At 40.3% G+C, this 15334-nt stretch overlaps 1 protein-coding gene across 3 annotated transcripts in view; it reads left to right on the plus strand.

The window, feature by feature from the left end:
* The window catches only part of LMO1 (LIM domain only 1), a 139104-nt gene that overhangs the window by 101755 nt on the left and 22015 nt on the right, over positions 1-15334 (plus strand). For all 3 annotated transcript variants that reach the window (XM_056554293.1, XM_056554294.1, XM_056554292.1), the window contains exon 2: positions 8357-8567. In XM_056554293.1, coding sequence (XP_056410268.1) covers positions 8357-8567 — 211 coding nt within the window. The remainder of the gene's footprint in view (positions 1-8356; positions 8568-15334) is intronic.

The following is a 15334-nucleotide window of genomic DNA, read 5'->3' on the forward strand; positions in this document are numbered from 1 at the left end:
AGATTGCTCATGTCTCCTCTCTCTTCAGGATAGATTACTCATGTCTGCTCTCTCTTCAGGATGGATTACTCATGTCTGCTCTCTCTCCAGGATAGATTGCACATGTCTGCTCTCTCTTCAGGATAGATTGCTCATGTCTGCTCTCTCTTCAGGATAGATTGCACATGTCTGCTCTCTCTTCAGGATAGATTGCACATGTCTCCTCTCTCTTCAGGATAGATTGCTCATGTCTCCTCTCTCTTCAGGATAGATTGATCATGTCTCCTCTCTCTTAAGGATTGATTGCTCATGTCTCCTCTCTCTTCAGGATAGATTGCTCATGTCTGCTCTCCAGGATACATTACTCATGTCTGCTCTCTCTTCAGGATAGATTGCTCATGTCTGCTCTCTCTTCAGGATAGATTGCTCATGTCTGTTCTTTATTCAGGATAGATTGCTCATGTCTGTTCTCTCTTCAGGATAGATTACTCATGTCTGCTCTCTTCAGGATAGATTGCTCATGTCTCCTCTCTCTTCAGGATAGATTGCTCATGTCTGCTCTCCAGGATACATTACTCATGTCTGCTCTCTCTTCAGGATAGATTGCTCATGACTGCTCTCTCTTCAGGATAGATTGCTCATGTCTGTTCTCTCTTCAGGATAGATTGCTCATGTCTGTTCTCTCTTCAGGATAGATTACTCATGTCTGCTCTCTTCAGGATAGATTGCTCATGTCTCCTCTCCAGGATAGATTGATCATGTCTCCTCTCTCTTAAGGATTGATTGCTCATGTCTGCTCTCTCTTCAAGATAGATTGCTCATGTCTGTTCTATCTTCAGGATAGATTGCTCATGTCTGCTCTCTCTTCAGGATAGATTACTCATGCCTGCTCTCTTCAGGATAGATTGCTCATGTCTGTTCTCTCTTCATGATAGATTGCTCATGTCTGTTCTCTCTTCAGGATAGATTACTCATGCCTGCTCTCTCTTCAGGATAGATTGCTCATGTCTGCTCTCTCTTCAGGATAGATTACTCATGTCTCCTCTCTCTTCAGGATAGATTGCTCATGTCTGTTCTCTCTTCAGGATCGATTGCTCATGTCTGTACTCTCTTCAGGATAGACTGCTCATGTCTGCTCTCCAGGATACATTACTCATGTCTGCTCTCCAGGATACATTACTCATGTCTGCTCTCTTCAGGATAGATTACTCATGTCTGCTCTCTCTTCAGGATAGATTACTCATGTCTGCTCTCTTCAGGATAGATTACTCATGTCTGTTCTCTCTTCAGGATAGATTACTCATGTCTGCTCTCTCTTCAGGATAGATTACTCATGACTGCTCTCTCTTCAGGATAGATTGCACATGTCTGCTCTCTCTTCAGGATAGATTGCTCATGTCTGCTCTCCAGGATAGATTACTCATGTCTGCTCTCTCTTCAGGATAGATTACTCATGTCTGCTCTCTCTTCAGGATGGATTACTCATGTCTGCTCTCTCTCTCCAGGATAGATTGCACATGTCTGCTCTCTCTTCAGGATAGATTGCTCATGTCTGCTCTCTCTTCAGGATAGATTACTCATGTCTCCTCTCTCTTCAGGATAGATTGATCATGTCTCCTCTCTCTTAAGGATTGATTGCTCAAGTCTGCTCTCTCTTCAGGATAGATTACTCATGTCTGCTCTCTCTTCAGGATAGATTGCACATGTCTGCTCTCTCTTCAGGATAGATTGCACATGTCTGCTCTCTCTTCAGGATAGATTGCACATGTCTGCTCTCTCTTCAGGATAGATTGCTCATGTCTCCTCTCTCTTCAGGATAGATTGATCATGTCTCCTCTCTCTTAGGGTTGATTGCTCATGTCTCCTCTCTCTTCAGGATAGATTGCTCATGTCTGCTCTCCAGGATACATTACTCATGTCTGCTCTCTCTTCAGGATAGATTGCTCATGTCTGCTCTCTCTTCAGGATAGATTGCTCATGTCTGTTCTTTATTCAGGATAGATTGCTCATGTCTGTTCTCTCTTCAGGATAGATTACTCATGTCTGCTCTCTCTTCAGGATAGATTACTCATGTCTGCTCTCTTCAGGATAGATTACTCATGTCTGTTCTCTCTTCAGGATAGATTACTCATGTCTGCTCTCTTCAGGATAGATTACTCATGTCTGCTCTCTCTTCAGGATAGATTGCACATGTCTGCTCTCTCTTCAAGATAGATTGCTCATGTCTGCTCTCTTCAGGATAGATTGCTCATGTCTCCTCTCTCTTCAGGATAGATTACTCATGTCTGCTCTCTCTTCAGGATGGATTACTCATGTCTGCTCTCTCTCCAGGATAGATTGCACATGTCTGCTCTCTCTTCAGGATAGATTGCTCATGTCTGCTCTCTCTTCAGGATAGATTGCACATGTCTGCTCTCTCTTCAGGATAGATTGCACATGTCTGCTCTCTCTTCAGGATAGATTGCTCATGTCTCCTCTCTCTTCAGGATAGATTGATCATGTCTCCTCTCTCTTAAGGATTGATTGCTCATGTCTCCTCTCTCTTCAGGATAGATTGCTCATGTCTGCTCTCCAGGATACATTACTCATGTCTGCTCTCTCTTCAGGATAGATTGCTCATGTCTGCTCTCTCTTCAGGATAGATTGCTCATGTCTGTTCTTTATTCAGGATAGATTGCTCATGTCTGTTCTCTCTTCAGGATAGATTACTCATGTCTGCTCTCTTCAGGATAGATTGCTCATGTCTCCTCTCTCTTCAGGATAGATTGCTCATGTCTGCTCTCCAGGATACATTACTCATGTCTGCTCTCTCTTCAGGATAGATTGCTCATGACTGCTCTCTCTTCAGGATAGATTGCTCATGTCTGTTCTCTCTTCAGGATAGATTGCTCATGTCTGTTCTCTCTTCAGGATAGATTACTCATGTCTGCTCTCTTCAGGATAGATTGCTCATGTCTCCTCTCCAGGATAGATTGATCATGTCTCCTCTCTCTTAAGGATTGATTGCTCATGTCTGCTCTCTCTTCAAGATAGATTGCTCATGTCTGTTCTATCTTCAGGATAGATTGCTCATGTCTGCTCTCTCTTCAGGATAGATTACTCATGCCTGCTCTCTTCAGGATAGATTGCTCATGTCTGTTCTCTCTTCATGATAGATTGCTCATGTCTGTTCTCTCTTCAGGATAGATTACTCATGCCTGCTCTCTCTTCAGGATAGATTGCTCATGTCTGCTCTCTCTTCAGGATAGATTACTCATGTCTCCTCTCTCTTCAGGATAGATTGCTCATGTCTGTTCTCTCTTCAGGATCGATTGCTCATGTCTGTACTCTCTTCAGGATAGACTGCTCATGTCTGCTCTCCAGGATACATTACTCATGTCTGCTCTCCAGGATACATTACTCATGTCTGCTCTCTTCAGGATAGATTACTCATGTCTGCTCTCTCTTCAGGATAGATTACTCATGTCTGCTCTCTTCAGGATAGATTACTCATGTCTGTTCTCTCTTCAGGATAGATTACTCATGTCTGCTCTCTTCAGGATAGATTACTCATGTCTGCTCTCTCTTCAGGATAGATTGCACATGTCTGCTCTCTCTTCAGGATAGATTGCTCATGTCTGCTCTCCAGGATAGATTACTCATGTCTGCTCTCTCTTCAGGATAGATTACTCATGTCTGCTCTCTCTTCAGGATGGATTACTCATGTCTGCTCTCTCTCTCCAGGATAGATTGCACATGTCTGCTCTCTCTTCAGGATAGATTACTCATGTCTGCTCTCTCTTCAGGATGGATTACTCATGTCTGCTCTCTCTCTCCAGGATAGATTGCACATGTCTCCTCTCTCTTCAGGATAGATTGATCATGTCTCCTCTCTCTTAAGGATTGATTGCTCAAGTCTGCTCTCTCTTCAGGATAGATTACTCATGTCTGCTCTCTCTTCAGGATAGATTGCACATGTCTGCTCTCTCTTCAGGATAGATTGCACATGTCTGCTCTCTCTTCAGGATAGATTGCACATGTCTGCTCTCTCTTCAGGATAGATTGCTCATGTCTCCTCTCTCTTCAGGATAGATTGATCATGTCTCCTCTCTCTTAGGGTTGATTGCTCATGTCTCCTCTCTCTTCAGGATAGATTGCTCATGTCTGCTCTCCAGGATACATTACTCATGTCTGCTCTCTCTTCAGGATAGATTGCTCATGTCTGCTCTCTCTTCAGGATAGATTGCTCATGTCTGTTCTTTATTCAGGATAGATTGCTCATGTCTGTTCTCTCTTCAGGATAGATTACTCATGTCTGCTCTCTTCAGGATAGATTGCTCATGTCTCCTCTCTCTTCAGGATAGATTGCTCATGTCTGGTCTCCAGGATACATTACTCATGTCTGCTCTCTCTTCAGGATAGATTGCTCATGACAGCTCTCTCTTCAGGATAGATTGCTCATGTCTGTTCTCTCTTCAGGATAGATTGCTCATGTCTGTTCTCTCTTCAGGATAGATTACTCATGTCTGCTCTCTTCAGGATAGATTGCTCATGTCTCCTCTCTCTTCAGGATAGATTGATCATGTCTCCTCTCTCTTAAGGATTGATTGCTCATGTCTGCTCTCTCTTCATGATAGATTGCTCATGTCTGTTCTCTCTTCATGATAGATTGCTCATGTCTGTTCTCTCTTCAGGATAGATTACTCATGTCTGCTCTCTTCAGGATAGATTGCTCATGTCTCCTCTCTCTTCAGGATAGATTGATCATGTCTCCTCTCTCTTAAGGATTGATTGCTCATGTCTGTTCTCTCTTCAGGATAGATTGCTCATGTCTGTTCTCTCTTCATGATAGATTGCTCATGTCTGTTCTCTCTTCAGGATAGATTACTCATGCCTGCTGTCTTCAGGATAGATTGCTCATGTCTGTTCTCTCTTCAGGATAGATTACTCATGCCTGCTGTCTTCAGGATAGATTGCTCATGTCTGTTCTCTCTTCAGGATAGATTGCTCATGTCTGCTCTCTCTTCAGGATAGATTACTCATGCCTGCTCTCTCTTCAGGATAGATTACTCATGTCTGTTCTGTCTTCAGGATAGATTACTCATGCCTGCTTTCTTCAGGATAGATTGCTCATGTCTGCTCTCTCTTCAGGATAGATTACTCATGTCTGCTCTCTCTTCAGGATAGATTACTCATGTCTGCTCTCTTCAGGATAGATTGCTCATGTCTGTTCTCTCTTCAGGATAGATTACTCATGTCTGTTCTCTCTTCAGGATAGATTACTCATGTCTGTTCTCTCTTCAGGATAGATTACTCATGCCTGCTCTCTCTTCAGGATAGATTACTCATGCCTGCTCTCTCTTCAGGATAGATTGCTCATGTCTGTTCTCTCTTCAGGATAGATTGCTCATGTCTGTTCTCTTTTCAGGATAGATTGCTCATGTCTGTTCTCTCTTCAGGATAGATTGCTCATGTCTGTTCTCTCTTCAGGATAGATTGCTCATGTCTGTTCTCTCTTCAGGATAGATTGCTCATGTCTGTTCTCTCTTCAGGATAGATTACTCATGTCTGTTCTCTCTTCAGGATAGATTACTCATGTCTGTTCTCTCTTCAGGATAGATTGCTCATGTCTGCTCTCCCTGCAGGATAGATTGCTCATGTCTGCTCTCTCTTCACAATATTTTGGTGCAGTACATACATAGTTACCAATGTAATTAAATTATAAATTGTTATTTTTCCATTATAACATTGTTATTATTTGTAGTTTTCAGCTTTACTGCTCTCAGATGATTAACCCATAACCCGGCTAAGGGGCCACCACGCTCATCCTATTGCCCTTTATTGGTTTTTATTGTTGTTCTCATATATTTTACTATTAATGATGATAGTCATGTGACCCCCTAAATTTTTTTTTTGTTCTTTTGGAAAACTGTAAAAGCTCCAGGGCTCTGGGACCCCATATAGCTCTGTAGGGGCCAGAGCCATAATACAGCTGTTATGGGAGAAGCGGTTAAATGGGCAGTGGTTATGGGAGCAGTGGTTATGGGAGCAGCGGTTATGGGAGCAGCGGTTATGGGAGCAGCGGTTATAGGGGCAGCGGTTATAGGGGCAGCGGTTATCGGGGCAGCGGTTATCGGGGCAGCGGTTATCGGGGCAGCGGTTATGGGAGCAGCGGTTATAGGGGCAGCGGTTATAGGGGCAGTGGTTATGGGAGCAGCGGTTATAGGGGCAGTGGTTATATGGTCAGTGGTTATGGGAGCAGCGGTTATATGGGCAGTGGTTATGGGAGCAGTGGTTATCGGGGCAGTGGTTATGGGAGCAGAGGTTATATGGGCAGCGGTTATCGGGGCAGCGGTTATGAGAGCAGTGGTTATAGGGGCAGCGGTTATAGGGGCAGTGGTTATGGGAGCAGCGGTTATATGGGCAGCGGTTATAGGGGCAGTGGTTATGGGAGCAGCGGTTATAGGGGCAGTGGTTATATGGTCAGTGGTTATGGGAGCAGCGGTTATATGGGCAGTGGTTATGGGAGCAGTGGTTATCGGGGCAGTGGTTATGGGAGCAGAGGTTATATGGGCAGCGGTTATCGGGGCAGCGGTTATGAGAGCAGTGGTTATAGGGGCAGCGGTTATAGGGGCAGTGGTTATGGGAGCAGCGGTTATATGGGCAGCGGTTATATGGGCAGCGGTTATATGGGCAGCGGTTATATGGGCAGCGGTTATATGGGCAGCGGTTATATGGGCAGCGGTTATAGGGGCAGGGGTTATAGGGGCAGCGGTTATAGGGGCAGTGGTTATGGGAGCAGAGGTTATAGGGGCAGTGGTTATAGGGGCAGCAGTTATGGGGTCAGCAGTTATGGGGGCTCCTGATTGTCCATGATGTTTCTTTAACCCCTTAAGGACTCTTTTTGCACTTTAGTTTTTTCCTCCTTACCTTTTAAAAATCATAACCCTTTCAATTTTGCACCTGAAATTCCATATTCTGGTTTATGTTTTTGCAACACCAATTCTTCTTTGAAGTGACATCAGTCATTTTACTAAAAAATCTACGGCAAAACCGGGAAAAAAATATCATTGTGCGATAAAATTGAAGAAAAAAAGCAATTTTGTAACTTTTGGGGGCTTCCGTTTCTATGTAGTACATTTTTCGGTAAATTGACCCCTTTTCTTTATTCTGTAGGTCCATACCATTATAATGATCCCCTACATATATAGGTTGGATTTTGTCGCACTTCTGGAAAAAATCATAATTACATGCAGGAAAATGTATACGTTTAGAATTGTCATCTTCTGACCCCTAAAACTTTTTTTATTTTCCTGCGTACTGGGCGGTATGGGGCTCATTTTTGGCGCCGTGATCTGAAGTTTTTAGCGGTACCATTTTTGTATTGATCGGACTTTATCATTGTTTTTTATTCATTTTTTCATTATATAAAAAGTAACCAAAAATACGCTATTTTGGACTTGGGAATTTGTTTGCGCGTACGCCATTGACCGTGCGGTTTACTTAACTATATATTTTTATAGTTCGGACATTTCCGCACGATACCACATATGTTTATTTTTATTTACAGGGTTTTTTTAATGGGAAAAGGGGGTGATTCTTACTTTTATTAGGGAAGTGGTTCAATGATCTTTATTAGCTTTTTTTCACCCTTTTTGCAGTGTTATAGCTCCCCCTAGTGGCTATAACACCGCACACACTGATCTTCTACACAGATCACTGCCGTGCATTAACATGGCAATGATCACTGTTATCGGTGGTCGATTGCTCAAGCCTGGATTTCAATTGCCAATCGGACGCGCCGGTGGCAGGTAATGGACCCTCCACTCGGGACATTGCGATTTCACCATGATGGTCTCGATCAGCCTGACTGAGCTGCCGGGACTGTATTTTTGTTACTTTAGAAGCGGCAATCAACTTTGATTGCCGCGTCTAAAGGGTTAATAGCACGCGGCACAACGATCTGTGCTGCACGCTATTAGCCCAGGGTCCCGGCTTTCATTAGCCGCCGGGACCGAACCGGTATGACTCTGATCCTTAAAGGGGAACTCCCACCCTAGACATCTTATCCCCTATACAAATGATAGGGGATAAGATATCTGATCGCGGGGGTCCCGCCGCTGGGGACCCCCTCATTATTGCATGCGGCATCCACCTGTGTTCTCACCGGAACCGCTAGAGGGTCTGAGTTGCGACTCCGGGAATGTCAGGACTCCGCCCCCGTGTGATGTCACGCCCGTCCCCTCAATGCAAGTCTATGGGAGGGGGCGTGACGGCCGTTATTATGTATGGTCAGAAATGTAAGAATGTTCCGGGGGCCCCTGGACCTGCAGACAAGGCCATGACGGGGCCCATAATAATGTGATATCATGTAATATGGCGTCTCCCTCTCTCCTAGTGCCCATGCTCTCAGTACAGCCCAAAGGGAAACAGAAAGGCTGCGCCGGCTGCAACCGCAAGATCAAGGACCGCTACCTGCTGAAGGCGCTGGACAAGTACTGGCACGAGGACTGTCTGAAGTGCGCCTGCTGCGACTGCCGCCTGGGGGAGGTCGGCTCCACCCTCTACACCAAGGCCAACCTGATACTGTGCCGCCGAGATTACCTGAGGTGAGAGGCGGGTACAAATGTATGTGTAGGTCACATGGTGATGATGTCATCATTATAAATCCTAAGGTAGTGTACATTAGTGACGTCATTATATTACTATATCAGTGATGTCATACAGGGGGCGGGGCTGTGATCACATGTCATTATATTACTATTATATTATATCAGTGATGTCATACAGGGGGCGGGGCTGTGATCACATGTCATATTACTATTATATTATATCAGTGATGTCATACAGGGGGCGGGGCTGTGATCACATGTCATATTACTATTATATTATATCAGTGATGTCATACAGGGAGCGGAGCTGTGATCACATATCATTATATTACTATATTATATTATATCAGTGATGTCATACAGGGGGCGGGGCTGTGATCACATGTCATTATATTACTATTATATTATATCAGTGATGTCATACAGGGGGCAGGGCTGTGATCACATGTCATTATATTACTATTATATTATATCAGTGATGTCATACAGGGGCGGGGCTGTGATCACATGTCATTATATTACTATTATATCAGTGATGTCATACAGGGGCGGGGCTGTGATCACATGTCATTATATTACTGTATTATATTATATCAGTGATGTCATACAGGGGGCGGGGCTGTGATCACATATCATTATATTACTATTATATCAGTGATGTCATGCAGGGGGCAGGGCTGTGATCACATGTCATTATATTACTATAATATTATATTAGTGATGTCATACAGGGGGCGGGGCTGTGATCACATGTCATTATATTATATTATATCAGTGATGTCATGCAGGGGGAGGGGCTGTGATCACATGTCATATTACTATTATATTATATCAGTGATGTCATACAGGGGGCGGGGCTGTGATCACATGTCATTATATTATATCAATTATGTCATACAGCTATATTCTTGTATATAGGAGGCAGTATTATAGTAGTTATATTCTTGTATATAGGAGGCAGTATTATAGTAGTTATATTCTTGTATATAGGAGCAGTATTATAGTAGTTATATTCTTGTATATAGGAGCAGTATTATAGTAGTTATATTCTTGTATATAGGAGGCAGTATTATAGTAGTTATATTCTTGTATATAGGAGTAGTATTATAGTAGTTATATTCTTGTATATAGGAGACAGTATTATAGTAGTTATATTCTTGTATATAGGAGACAGTATTATAGTAGTTATATTCTTGTATATAGGAGACAGTATTATAGTAGCTATATTCTTGTATATAGGAGCAGTATTATAGTAGTTATATTCTTGTATATAGGAGCAGTATTATAGTAGTTATATTCCTATATATAGGAGCAGTATTATAGTAGTTATATTCTTGTATATAGGAGCAGTATTATAGTAGTTATATTCTTGTATATAGGTGCAGTATTATAGTAGTTATATTATTGTATATAGGAGCAGTATTATAGTAGTTATATATTCTTGTATATAGGAGCAGTATTATAGTAGTTATATATTCTTGTATATAGGAGCAGTATTATAGTAGTTATATTCTTGTATATAGGAGCAGTATTATAGTAGTTATATTCTTGTATATAGGAGCAGTATTATAGTAGTGATATTCTTGTACATAGGAGACAGTATTATAGTAGTTATATTCTTGTATATAGGAGCAGTATTATAGTAGTTATATTCTTGTATATAGGAGCAGTATTATAGTAGTTATATTCTTGTATATAGGGGCAGTATTATAGTAGTTTAATTCTTGTATATAGGAGCAGTATTATAGTAGTTATATTCTTGTATATAGGAGCAGTATTGTAGTAGTTATATTCTTGTATATAGGGGCAGTATTATAGTAGTTATATTCTTGTATATAGGAGCAGTATTATAGTAGTTATATTCTTGTATATAGGAGCAGTATTATAGTAGTTATATTCTTGTATATAGGAGCAGTATTATAGTAGTTATATTCTTGTATATAGGAGCAGTATTATAGTAGTTATATTCTTGTATATAGGAGCAGTATTATAGTAGTTATATTCTTGTATATAGGAGCAGTATTCTAGAAGTTATATTCTTGTATATAGGAGCAGTATTATAGTAGTTATATTCCTGTATATAGGAGCAGTATTATATTAGTTATATTCTTGTATATAGGAACAGTATTATAGTAGTTATATTCTTGTATATAGGAGCAGTATTATAGTATTTATATTCTTGTATATAGGAGCAGTATTATAGTAGTTATATTCTTGTATATAGGAGCAGTATTATAGTAGTTATATTCTTGTATATAGGAGCAGTATTATAGTAGTTATATTCTTGTATATAGGAGCAGTATTATAGTAGTTATATTCTTGTATATAGGAGCAGTATTATAGTAGTTATATTCTTGTATATAGGAGCAGTATTATAGTAGTTATATTCTTGTATATAGGAGCAGTATTATAGTAGTTATATTCTTGTATATAGGAGGCAGTATTATAGTAGTTATATTCTTGTATATAGGAGGCAGTATTATATTAGTTATATTCTTGTATATAGGGGCAGTATTATAGTAGTTATATTCTTGTATATAGGAGCAGTATTATAGTAGTTATAGTCTTGTATATAAAGGCAGTATTATAGTAGTTATATTCTTGTATATAGGAGGCAGTATTATATTAGTTATATTCTTGTATATAGGGGCAGTATTATAGTAGTTATATTCTTGTATATAGGAGCAGTATTATAGTAGTTATAGTCTTGTATATAGGGGCAGTATTATAGTAGTTATATTCTTGTATATAGGAGCAGTATTATATTAGTTATATTCTTGTATATAGGAGGCAGTATTATATTAGTTATATTCTTGTATATAGGAGCAGTATTATAGTAGTTATATTCTTGTATATGGGAGCAGTATTATAGTAGTTATATTCTTGTATATGGGAGCAGTATTATAGTAGTTATATTCTTGTATATAGGAGGCAGTATTATATTAGTTATATTCTTGTATATAGGAGCAGTATTATAGTAGTTATATTCTTGTATATAGGAGGCAGTATTATAGTAGTTATATTCTTGTATATAGGAGTAGTATTATAGTAGTTATATTCTTGTATATAGGAGCAGTATTATAGTAGTTATATTCTTGTATATAGGAGCAGTATTATAGTAGTTATATTCTTGTATATAGGGGCAGTATTATAGTAGTTATATTCTTGTATATAGGGGCAGTATTATATTAGTTATATTCTTGTATATAGGGGCAGTATTATAGTAGTGATATAGTTGACAATGAAGGGGCGGTGAATATTTAACCCTTTGACCTGCGCCAGATGTAATGGTCTCTGTTGTAAATCCTTTGGGTTAGAGGAAACACTTCTATAAACTCCCCCAGTCCGGGCTCCACCACAGAATGGAGCCTTTTTACAATGCAAATAGTGGGGTCTTTTATCCTGTAATCTGGAAAGTGGCCGACACTATTGTATCCATCATGAATAATTCATTATGGACGATGCCACATGGAGCGCGGATTAGAGCTCAGCCGCCCCTCATCCCACAATCACTGCTACCCCCCCAATACTCCAACACTTGTATAGGTACAAACCTTATAGTAGATGTGACCTGCAGTCCTATGTAACACCACAGATAACAGTGATAACTCTGAGTACAGATAATGTATATATGTGACCTGCAGTCCTATGTAACACCACAGATAACACAGTGATAACTCTCTGAGTACAGATAATGTATAGATGTGACCTGCAGTCCTATGTAACACCACAGATAACAGTGATAACTCTCTGAGTACAGATAATGTATAGATGTGACCTGCAGTCCTATGTAACACCACAGATAACAGTGATAACTCTCTGAGTACAGATAATGTATAGATGTGGCCTGCAGTCCTATGTAACACCACAGATAACAGTGATAACTCTCTGAGTACAGATAATGTATAGATGTGACCTGCAGTCCTATGTAACACCACAGATAACACAGTGATAACTCTCTGAGTACAGATAATGTATAGATGTGACCTGCAGTCCTATGTAACACCACAGATAACAGTGATAACTCTCTGAGTACAGATAATATATAGATGTGACCTGCAGTCCTATGTAACACCACAGATAACACAGTGATAACTCTCTGAGTACAGATAATGTATAGATGTGATCTGCAGTCCTATGTAACACCACAGATAACAGTGATATCTCTCTGAGTACAGATAATGTATAGATGTGACCTGCAGTCCTATGTAACACCACAGATAACAGTGATAACTCTCTGAGTACAGATAATGTATAGATGTGACCTGCAGTCCTATGTAACACCACAGATAACAGTGATAACTCTCTGAGTACAGATAATGTATAGATGTGACCTGCAGTCCTATGTAACACCACAGATAACACAGTGATAACTCTCTGAGTACAGATATTGTAGTAGATGTGACCTGCAGTCCTATGTAACACCACAGATAACACAGTGATAACTCTCAGAGTACAGATAATGTATAGATGTGACCTGCAGTCCTATGTAACACCACAGATAACAGTGATAACTCTCTGAGTACAGATAATGTATAGATGTGACCTGCAGTCCTATGTAACACCACAGATAACACAGTGATAACTCTCTGAGTACAGATAATGTATAGATGGGACCTGCAGTCCTATGTAACACCACAGATAACACAGTGATAACTCTCTGAGTACAGATAATGTATAGATGTGACCTGCAGTCCTATGTAACACCACAGATAACAGTGATAACTCTTAGTACAGATAATGTATAGATATGACCTGCAGTCCTATGTAACACCACAGATAACAGTGATAACTCTTAGTACAGATAATGTATAGATGTGACCTGCAGTCCTATGTAACACCACAGATAACAGTGATAACTCTGAGTACAGATAATGTATAGATGTGACCTGCAGTCCTATGTAACACCACAGATAACAGTGATAACTCTCTGAGTACAGATAATGTATAGATGTGACCTGCAGTCCTATGTAACACCACAGATAACACAGTGATAACTCTCTGAGTACAGATAATGTATAGATGTGACCTGCAGTCCTATGTAACACCACAGATAACAGTGATAACTCTGAGTACAGATAATGTATAGATGTGACCTGCAGTCCTATGTAACACCACAGATAACAGTGATAACTCTCTGAGTACAGATAATGTATAGATGTGACCTGCAGTCCTATGTAACACCACAGATAACACAGTGATAACTCTCTGAGTACAGATAATGTATAGATGTGACCTGCAGTCCTATGTAACACCACAGATAACAGTGATAACTCTCTGAGTACAGATAATGTATAGATGTGACCTGCAGTCCTATGTAACACCACAGATCACACAGTGATAACTCTCTGAGTACAGATAATGTATAGATGTGACCTGCAGTCCTATGTAACACCACAGATCACACAGTGATAACTGTCTGAGTACAGATAATGTATAGATGTGACATGCAGTCCTATGTAACACCACAGATAACACAGTGATAATTCTCTGAGTACAGATACTGTATAGATGTCACCTGCAGTCCTATGTAACACCACAGATAACAGTGATAACTCTCTGAGTACAGATAATGTATAGATGTGACCTGCAGTCCTATGTAACACCACAGATAACAGTGATAACTCTCTGAGTACAGATAATGTATAGATGTGACCTGCAGTCCTATGTAACACCACAGATAACAGTGATAACTCTCTGAGTACAGATAATGTATAGATGTGACCTGCAGTCCTATGTAACACCACAGATAACAGTGATAACTCTCTGAGTACAGATAATGTATAGATGTGACCTGCAGTCCTATGTAACACCACAGATAACAGTGATAACTCTGAGTACAGATAATGTATAGATGTGACCTGCAGTCCTATGTAACACCACAGATAACACAGTGATAACTCTCTGAGTACAGATAATGTATAGATGTGACCTGCAGTCCTATGTAACACCACAGATAACAGTGATAACTCTCTGAGTACAGATAATGTATAGATGGGACCTGCAGTCCTATGTAACACCACAGATAACACAGTGATAACTCTCTGAGTACAGATAATGTATAGATGTGACCTGCAGTCCTATGTAACACCACAGATAACAGTGATAACTCTCTGAGTACAGATAATGTATAGATGTGACCTGCAGTCCTATGTAACACCACAGATAACAGTGATAACTCTCTGAGTACAGATAATGTATAGATGTGACCTGCAGTCCTATGTAACACCACAGATAACACAGTGATAACTCTCTGAGTACAGATAATGTATAGATGTGACCTGCAGTCCTATGTAACACCACAGATAACACAATGATAAGTCTCTGAGTACAGATAATGTAGTAGATGTCACCTGCAGTCCTATGTAACACCACAGATAACACAGTGATAACTCTCTGAGTACAGATAATGTATAGATGTGACCTGCAGTCCTATGTAACACCACAGATAACAGTGATAACTCTCTGAGTACAGATAATGTATAGATGTGACCTGCAGTCCTATGTAACACCACAGATAACAGTGATAACTCTCTGAGTACAGATAATGTATAGATGTGACCTGCAGTCCTATGTAACACCACAGATAACAGTGATAACTCTCTGAGTACAGATAATGTATAGATGTGACCTGCAGTCCTATGTAACACCACAGATAACAGTGATAACTCTCTGAGTACAGATAATGTATAGATGTGACCTGCAGTCCTATGTAACACCACAGATAACACAGTGATAACTCTCTGAGTACAGATAATGTATAG

The sequence above is a fragment of the Hyla sarda genome, unplaced genomic scaffold, assembly GCF_029499605.1.
Source record: "Hyla sarda isolate aHylSar1 unplaced genomic scaffold, aHylSar1.hap1 scaffold_66, whole genome shotgun sequence".
NCBI lineage: Eukaryota > Metazoa > Chordata > Amphibia > Anura > Hylidae > Hyla > Hyla sarda.